Source organism: Catharus ustulatus, chromosome 6 (genome assembly GCF_009819885.2).
Source record: "Catharus ustulatus isolate bCatUst1 chromosome 6, bCatUst1.pri.v2, whole genome shotgun sequence".
Taxonomy (NCBI): Eukaryota; Metazoa; Chordata; class Aves; order Passeriformes; family Turdidae; genus Catharus; species Catharus ustulatus.
The window spans coordinates 46415450-46425526 of NC_046226.1; the positions used below are offsets into that span (position 1 = coordinate 46415450).

At 39.9% G+C, this 10077-nt stretch overlaps 1 protein-coding gene across 8 annotated transcripts in view; it reads left to right on the forward strand.

Moving 5' to 3' along the window:
• The window catches only part of TSPAN4 (tetraspanin 4), a 414148-nt gene extending 405520 nt beyond the window's left edge, over nucleotides 1-8628 (forward strand). For 5 of the 8 annotated variants that reach the window (XM_033061612.1, XM_033061613.1, XM_033061611.1 and 2 more), the window contains one exon: nucleotides 135-8628. In XM_033061612.1, the coding sequence (XP_032917503.1) occupies nucleotides 135-203 (69 nt within the window). In that variant the 3' untranslated portion in view covers nucleotides 204-8628. The remainder of the gene's footprint in view (nucleotides 1-134) is intronic. The other 3 variants (XR_004418137.2, XR_004418138.2, XM_033061610.2) reach the window with 3 other exon arrangements.
• Nucleotides 8629-10077: the final 1449 nt, after the last annotated feature.

Consider the following 10077-nt stretch of genomic DNA (forward strand, 5'->3'; position numbering starts at 1 on the left):
AAGCAGTATGTGACATGTCCCCTTGTGTGCAAAAAAAACTAATGTCATGCTCTTCTCTTTTTTTCTTGTTGTTTCAATAAATAGGGATTTTTTACTTACTGAAAAACAATTGTTTGTTGTTTCTTTTCTCTTAGATTCTCGGACTCACCTTTGCAATGACCATGTATTGTCAGGTAGTCAAGGCAGACACCTACTGTGCATAGATACCATTCCCAATCTTTCTGCTTCTCCTCCAAAGGACACAGGAGAAATCTCCTTCATGCTCATTCATCTGACCTTTTTTCTCCCCTTTGTACTATAAACTGTGTATAATGCTATCTTTCTGAAGATTTTGTGAATCACCCCACTTTACTGAAGGAGGAAGAAAAGAAAAAGTCAGTACTTGAACTGGCACAGGTAAGAAGCAGCCTTGTCTTTAAGCAGAGGAAAACCAGAAAAGCAATGGTTCCTTTTCCAGGGCCTGTGGCAAGGCAAGAGAGGCTGCTTACGAGGGGCTGACTGCAAATCCATTTAGAAAAAGATGGCACTGAGGCAACCTCTGCAAAAGCTGCCAGGCTGCCTTCCCACATTTCCCAGTCTGGAAGCGAGGACATAGAAAATAAATGTTCTTCAGCAAGAAGATACAGAGTAGCTAGCACTGAATGCAATTGTAATTTTACTACAGTTTGCACACAGCTAAAATGTCAAGATCAAGCAGCCCTGCCTCCAAGTGTCTCAAGATGATTTTGTAGCCAGGAGAGGATCATCTTCAGAAATACATTGTTTTAAAGGAGTATTTTTAATCTTATGCGCTGCAAAGTCAGGCTTTTAATCGGAATCCGTACAGCGAGATCTTGCCTGCTAATGGAAAACAATATTGGACATTGCCTCACTTCCTAATTGCCAGTGGCATATAGATGGTTGACTGTGTATGTTATATATATTACATTCATAAACACATACTTTTCTGAAAGGAGGTGAAAATACCCAGCATCTAACCTCAGAAAGAGGAAACCTTTCTATCCTATTTTACATTCCAACTGAAAAAAACAAGTATTATTTCTTGTACAAGGCACTATCACTTATACCTCTGAGAATCAAGTAATTACTTTCAGCTGTATCTTCATTTCAGTAAACAACTTGTGAGTGGGCTCTCTCTGTCAGTCTACTATGGTTTTATTTTTTATCATCCCTGCTTCAAGTAAGTCTGCCAAAAAATATCACTCATTTCCACACTTGAAGATGTGTACAAAGCTGTCAGCTGTTCCTTCCCTGAATGTCACCATTTCATTAATTTACTTTGGGATAATATCATCTGCAGGTATGATAGAGTTTGCCTTGCTGAGGAAAAAAATCTTTCTCGCATTTTTCTGAGAGTTATTAAGACTTCAGATGGCTTTTATGCTTAGCTTTTTTTTTCTCCCAGCTGCACGCTGACAACAGCTAAGACACATCAGTCTCTGTTAGAACTGGAGTCACTTCTCTTTTTCAGATGCATTTTCCTTTACCTAGCTGCTGGCTAGAATATAATCCACACTTTCTGGAATATCATGGAATCACAGAGATATGCAGAAGTCTAAACCAGGGAACAGCCACTCACTGAGAACTGAAGTAATTGATGTAATACCCTCCTATGCACATCTTCTGGTGATGAGGTTAAAAATCAGATGTGTCCTATTGTTCAAACAAATAATTCCCTGCCAGCAAACAGCTCCAGGTAGTGCACGTGTGCCAGGGAGACACCAGGGAAAGGACAAAGCAGAGAACAGGCAAACAGAGCAATGCAGATGGCCTGCTCCCTTCAGCCAGCATTTGAGGAGCTCTCAGCCACTGTCACTTAGAGCAGAGAGCTGACCATGGAGCTGTGTTATCCCAGGAAGCTGAGTGTAGCCATTCCTGCAGACTGGAAGCATGCATCAAGCTCATAGAGAAAGTTACCCTGCTTTCAGCAGCAGGTCTCAGTTCTGTGACATTTTGCGTGCTTTGATTTAAAGGCAACTTCCAGCACAAAGCTGGACTTGCCAACCCACAGCGTACTGAACAATCTCCTTTACACCCATAACTAACCCTTTTCTGGACCTGTATTATTTGACAGATTCACTCTCACTTGTTAGATTTGGGGGGTTTTTTGTCTCTTTGTTGATTTCTTGCAGACTTCTCACCCTCAGGCATGAGCTACTCCATATTTGCTGGGAAATTGCTTAGGACAGTCTGGTATTTAAAAGAACAATTATCTTCCAAAATTTTACCCCCGTGGGGCATATAGCTGTGCAGGCTAAGGTAAAGTAATGTATTACTTGTGAGCATTTTATGTGGCTTCTCAATCCCTATCACAGCAACCTCCCCACCACTCTAAAGGATTTTACTGTCATGCAAACAAGCCCTAAAAAACCCAAGCTGAGCAAGTAGCCCACACACAGGTGCCCTGTACTCCAAGCAAGAGGCTCACTCATCGTGTTGCAATCACCACAGTCTCCATGCTCTCAGCTTCTTGAGCCCAGGCTGACCTGCAGACTGTCCTGCTCTGCAAAAGATGGTGTAAGTTTGTTCCTTCCCTCTCCTACTCTGTTCTTTTCTTAACTTGCACAGACACAATTCCAGATTAGCTGTACCATTAGTTCTTGTCTTGGTTTATAGTCTGTATGCAGGGGTGCTGCTGCTGACAACTCTGAGTTTCTACCACTGAAAAGCAGCATGACAGAGTGATGAATACATTCATAAAACATTGATTTTTTTTTTTTTTTGATAGATAAAAGGTAGACAAGTCTATTTGTAGTGATCCCTGCCATTAAAAATTAACACAGAGACAGCAGGCTGATGCTGTTCAGTTGATGGGAGCAAACCATTGTGCAGAACTCCCACAGAGAGCAACTCTCATCAATTTGCTTGATGGTGGTGTAGGGAAAAGAGAGATCACAAATCCTTCTCCTGTGAGTCTCTCTTAGAGAACACTTCTAGACTTCAGCTAAAGCTTTAGTGGAAACAAAATATGAGAAGCAGACTGGAGACAAGTCACATTTTATGTCTTCCTCTAAACATTTTCCACAGTTTAGGTGTCTTTACAAGATAAACTGCCTTGGTTTTCAAAAGTAAGTATCTGAAGGGAGTATAAGCAACATTCATTTTGTAAATTCCCGTCACTGCAACAAAAACATACAATTAGGGGAAAAAACAAAACAAAACAAAAACCACAAACAAACCAAAAAACCCCAAGCAGACAAACAAAAAAAACCCCGATGACATACTGCTGCTAAAAATTCTTTTTAAAATATTATCCTTCCACTACCAACTGAGATGCTACTGCAACTTGTTAATAATTTGAACTGGACTATTTTGTATATTTGGTGTTATTAACTCACTCCACACAGACCAAACTGCTGTTAAGGTGCTTACAGCATTACCAGCACAATCCCATTTCATACCTCTGAACACACTGCATATAACAAGCCTCAGACTTACTATAATTCCTTAAGAGCACTGCATCCTTTCTCTGCCGACAAGGTGAGAATATTTTGTGATGTGTAACAGCAACAATATTTTAAAAAAACCAAAAAAGCCAAAAAAAGTTCAATTTTACACATAAAACTTCATATTAAACTGGTTGATTATATATAAGTAACCTGTAGTACATAATATCCATTTGAAAGGCTGCTGATACTGAATGCAGGCAGAGCAACAGAGAAGTCATTCCAATTGCTTCTATTAGTGTCTTGTCACTTTTAGTAAAGCCTTTTATATTATTGTGACTTCTTATCTTTAAACATGAAGGAGGACTCAATACATTTAAATTAAAGACAGAACCAAAGGCAATAAAGGAGCTCTCCTAATTTATTTTCACGGCTGTTTCTGCTTAATAACAAGATATGAAGGCACAGGGCATATGGCTGAACCTACTGAATTCAGCAGCATCAGGATTTAGCTTTTTAGATTCAGTCCAATATACTTTTGCCTGTTCATCTTCACAATTATTAGAAGGGAAAAAAAAATACCAAAACAAAAGAACAGACTCAAACCCACATATTTAATAGAATATGGTTTATTTTCCTGTATTGTCACTAGCAGCCAAATCTTACCAACTTGTACAACATAATTACTTAGCTCCTCATCATACAGTGCATAACCATTGAAATTCACTTCAGTTTCTGTTCTATGAATAGTTCTTTGGTCTCCCCCCTCAAATCAAGCTAACTCATAAAGGCTTATTATTTTATCAATAATTAGCATTTAAATGCAGCATTGTAGGATTTATAATATGGAGAGGAAGGAAGTGCACAGCAGCTGTAAAAATACTCTGTCTTGCATCAGCAACAGGGCTGCTAAGGGAACCCACCCAAACCCTCACTTCTCACAAATTAATACAAACTGGTCACACCGAGTACATGTGACTGGGCTGCCTCTCACACCTTCCCAGGGTAGGACAGGAGGTTGTCAGCATGGACAGAGTCCCAGCCTATCATTTACCCCTTGGCTTCGGTGTTGTGCTAGAAATGTAGCACTAAAGGTAAGCAACAGAAACCAGCAGTGACATTCATTTTAAACCCAGACTCTTTATTTAACTTTAATTTATCTGCAGGAATTTGCTAAATGTAAATGATCTGCGTAGATACTGAGTTTGACAGTTAGAAAACACATTGGGACTTGCCATGGGAAATCTTGTTTGGATTCCATTGTGAATTCTCCCTTGTCACTGGTATCTTACCCACAGTGGGCAGGTCTCCTCTGTTCTTTGGATTTGGTTGCTTCAATTACAATGGTTCATTTTTGTGCATTCATATAAAGAACAAAATTTAAAATATACATTTTATTTTTAAAAAGTTATTAAATATTCTTTAAAGTTTACCACAAAATGTCTTTTGTATTCTTTATAAGCAACTGCACTACAAGCTAAACAGTGATTCTATACAGACCCAAAGGTGTGTGTGTGCAAGTGCACACACACACATACTGTATGCAATTTAACAAAACCCTGCAGTGTTCTACTCCTTTGTCATTTCTCATTACCTTTGATTTGACCCATCCTTCCTTACAAATTTGCCTTTGCTATTATTATTTAGGTGGCTTGCCTATTCCCAGGTAAATTTACACCCCTCTTTCCTCTTAAGGGCAGGCAACCTGAAATTATGTGGTAGTCAGTAATAATTCAGAAACTACTGGGAGATGAGGTTTAGTGTTAAAAAAACACTCAGACCCAAACCAAATTATTTTGTGTTCACAGCTTGTCTGTTACTGATAACTTTGAAATAAAAGGACTTTGTTTCTGAGGTAGCTGCTTACATTCAGAAATTACATAGAAAAACTTGAAAAATTAACGCCAGAATGTTTTTAAATTGAACAACTAGGAGCTTGTACTGTTGTCAGATCAGAAGAATGTCTGGTTAGCCAGGTATGTTATCTGCAGTCATGTCTAACACAGCCTTTTTTATACAATTTGTTGTACCCTACAGGTCAAACAGCTTTACAAGTGAAATTGTCTCTAAACTGTGCATTCTGAACACCACCACAGGTGTACTGTTGAAATTGTAATGGGACAAGTAGAGACCCAGAGGTTTTAGAGGTTATTGCAGGAAGCATCATAAGGGATAACCAACACCTTAGGTGGAAGTTTCTTACAGCTCCCTCAATTTAGGAGAGCTATTTACATCACTTGAATTGTCTTCATCCCATTAAGTGTACCACTAAATGGTCTCATCAACCATATCTATCTTTAATCCCTTTCTGGCTTTGTGAAACTTTACACTTTAGTCTTGCAGTATAGCAGTGAGTTTCACAATTTCTTCATGTTGCATTTAAAAGAATCCTTCTTACACGGATTTTAATACGTTGCCTTTCAATTTCATTTACTCACCATTGGTTCTGTACTTTAGGAACAATAACTTAATGATGCTTACAGAAATATGTGGCTCACAGCAGCAATATTACCTTTACAGCTTAATTTGCCTTTCCACTAGAGCTTAACTCTGGGTAATTGAGTACTCTATTGATTTTCAAGATCCCATTGTTTCAAACAACTAAGTCCAGTGTGCCTTCCCCCAGTAGCTGTCCCAGTTGTCTTTGCTTTTGTACTACATGTTGGCATAGACACAGCTGTTCCTACTTTAATCATCAACTAGATTAATATTTCATCCCACATCCTGCTATTTTTCCAAAGTACACTTAATACAACCTGGAAATATCAGGCCTAGCTGATTGTTCTGGCCATGTAAAACAAAGTACTTTCTTTCTGCATAGCAATAATTTTCAAAGAGATTTAAGGGCAGCTTATGAAGCTTCATTCAAAGTTTTGTCTTGACATATCAAACCTGCAAAACACAGAGCCCTATGTTTCTTATCTTACCATGCTAAAAACCCCAAACAAATAAGAAATCTGTCATTAGTATGACATAATCTGGCAAATAATTTGAAACATGCTGTTTTTTCTTAAGTCCCATTAGTTGCGTGTGGTAGGTCACTTTTCCCTGGGCCTTGCTTCCTTGTTTCCTCCAGCAATAAACTGTTTCCCCATGGAAATACTGTCTGTTCACTAGAAATCCTGGGGTTTGCCAACCTGCAAGAATAGCGCAGTTTACGTTCCTCCCTCCAACAGCCAGAAAACATTCACTACCAAATCTACACCAGCACGTGTTAGACAGCTAAACAGAAGTTCTGTATCTTAAGATGAGGGATTTTAATTAAGAAATAGGTGATCAGTTGAACTTATTTCTCAAAAAATCCCTGGTATCTTTTATGCAGAAGTTTAGGCAGAGGAGAATATTCTGTATTACTACAGAATTGCTTAACAGAGACTTTCCTGTACTTGCAATTAAAGAATAGTTTGAAAGGATGGGGTAATTATCCACCATAAACTTCCCCTTCTATTCCCATGGTACTGCTATTAGAGAGTATAGTTCAAATCACAGGCAACAAAATAAACCGTGTAACTGTATATAGTTAAATACGTAGAAAACAAAAATCTGTAGGAAGCAAAGTATGGCATAAAAAATTCTCAACTGTTAATGTATATTGCTTATGTGTCTGTGTCTCATACGGACAGTGACAAGAGTTGCTGGTGTAAAGCATTCATCCTGAAGATAAACTAAAAATTACTGGAGAAATACAGGGATTTCAGGAACTGGTTTTCTCAAAGTCTATCATCTCCCTCCTCCACAAATGCCCTTCTTTGGCCCTAAAGCTTAAGTCCATCACTGCTCCAGCCCTTCCACCTCTACCATTTAAATCTGCTGTTCTACACACAAAAATAAGTGGTCACTCACAGTCCCAGTCTGTAAAATGCGGAGGGCATTCATTGTTTGACTGTATAAATTTTAGTGCCCAATGGTAAGACATGTTACATGGCTCACAAAATTCAGGTTTAATACTGATTTAGGAGACCACAGTCTCTACAGAGCAGAACAGAGCAGAATAAGGACTGTGACGAAGTCATTCATGCAGCCTGGACCTGTGTAGTGACTGAATCTGAGTTGCTCTTAATGTCCTCAGTTCCTTGATGCAAGCCTGCAAAGGGCTGGACAAGCGCTGTTATCCAGCAGAACTCTCACTGGCTGTTTAGCATGCTCCAGGCAGACTAATGCTGCAGGGATTCTTTTTCCATTTTTTTTTAAGCCACTTTACCTTGGAAACTTGCTCAGTGTTATTGTATCAGCCACAGATGCAATTAACAGATTCTGATATTATATCTCACCTTGAATAATAAGCACCCAGGATACCGAGGTAAAAAAAATGCCTCATTTTAGAAATGATGCATTTGTTGTTCTTTTGAAATGCTCACCTGCACCCACACACTCCTAAGGTGACTGGGGCAGCATATGCATCCCCACAGTTTGTACTGTGGCAGCCCAACTAGCCAAGATAACTTCTATTAAAAAAAAAGTGTAAAAATGTGTTTGTGTAACTCTCAGTTCTCTCATTTTCAGGCTGTCATTTCTCAAGGAACAAACCCCCTCCCTTAAGGGAGTTAGAGCTGTTTGCAGACTCAATTAGGATGAAGCATTTGCAAATACTCCAGGAAAAGAGCACTCCTGCATGGTGCTGATTCTAATGCTTTTTTGGATCCCCACCTCTCACTCTATAATCCAACACAAGGTCTCTTATCACAGTCGGTTACCAAAAGCTTTGTAAAATCTCAGAACACCACACAGCCTCCCTCCCTCCCTCCCTCCCCCCCCCACCTATGGCCCCTGAGTTAATTTCATTTGAAAGCCAAGCTGGCATTAGTTGAATAGGGAGACTGTGTGGAAGTACAAGTCAAGCTCTTTGGGTGAATTCTTCATGCTGTAAGCTCAGGTGCAGGAACTGGACACACAAATATGTTAGAAACAGTAATATCCCCTAGAAGCCAGAGGTGCTTTGACTATTCTGGTGAGCAGCTAACTTATGGTCTCTCAAGGGCAGAATCACCTCAAAACCTCATGATTGAAAACACTCCAACTTTTGGGGGAAGGACAGAAATTGTGAACTCAGACCTGTGCAAAACAGAAGGAATTATGGATTTGCAAATGCCAACACAAGAGAGTACATAGACTGAATTGATGTGTCATATAATTACTAACTCACTTTCCCTAAACAAAGTAATTCACCAGCTTGGAAGTACAGCTTGTTGTCATGGAACTTGCTTGATATTTGGTGCTAATAAAAATTGAAGTTTTAAATCTCCCTGTGAAGTCTGTGCATTGAAGTTCTTCCCTATTAAACACCTTCTTATTCCTAACTGTGCACCATGGCGGGTTACCCTGACACAAAACATCTTCATTATCAAAAGGTCCTTTGAAATAAGTGCTCACAGGTTTCAAAGAAGAATTATCACAGGAAAAACTGGCACAATTAAAAGCTTGCTGCAAATCACACTCTTGTTCCCAATGGAATCAAGAGTTAATGTACATTCAGAAAATATATGTGCATGTTTTCTTCTCCAAACCAAAATATTCCAATGGAAGCAGTCTGTGCTATGGGTGGCACAGGACTCCAATTTATCCAAATATCAGTACAAGGAAAGGTGAGGAAGAAAAGGGAAAATAAAAACGACAGGTATGAAAAAAACATAAATGAAGATTATGAGAGAAGACTGAAAATGGACAAGAGACTTGAGCAGACTGGTTTTTCCCCTCTGTAAAGTACAAAGTCAGAGCAGCATCCCATGAAACATGTGGTGAACCCACTTAGAACAAGCCCTGTGTCCTGTTCCAGCTGCTTTCCTGTTCTCTTCCGACTGCAATCCCATCCATTCCCCTCCTAGGTGCAGCAGGTTCACTAAGCTAGTGAAGGACACAGGACTACTCAGATGATGAACAGCTATAAAAGGTACAGTCACTGATTTCTCTTACACTCTCCAAATTACAGTTCTTCCAGCCTAGCAGGAGATCAATCCAGGGAGCAGTGGCCTTGAATTTATATGCAATTTAAACATTATTGAAAAATGCTGAGGATGATGAGATACATCTGCAGGTCTTGAGGGAACTGCTGGATGAAGTACCTGAGCCATTATCCATCATATTTGAGATATATAGCAGTGCAGTAAAGTTCCCACTGACTGGAAAAGGGGGAACATAACCCCCATTTTTATAAAGGGAAAAGTGGGATACCTGGAGAAGTACAGGCTCATCAGTCTCACCTCACTTCTCTGCAAAATCATGGAGCAGATGCTCCTGGAAAATAGGCTAAAGCATATGGAGAATAAGGATTTGTCTGGGGACAGCCAACATGGCTTCACTAAGGGAAAACCGTGCCTGATGAATCCAGTGGCCACCTCTGATGGGCTTACAGAGGTGGATAAGGGAAGAGTGACTGACATAACCTACCTGGACTTGTACAAAGCTTGACAGTGTCCTGCACAACAGCCTTGTCTCTAAACTGGGGAGACATTGGTTTGATGGATGGAGCATTCAGTGGATAAGCAACCAGCTGGATGGTCACTCTCCAAGAGGAGACCAGTGAAGAGTGGTGTTTGTCAGCAACATGGGCAGTGGGATCAAGTCTGCAGACAACACCATGCTGTGAGATGCGTTCAACATGCTGGAGGTAAAGGATGCCATCCTGAGAGGCCTGGACAGGCTGGAGACATGGGCCCATAGGAACCTTAGGAAGTTCAACAAAGCCAAGTGCAAT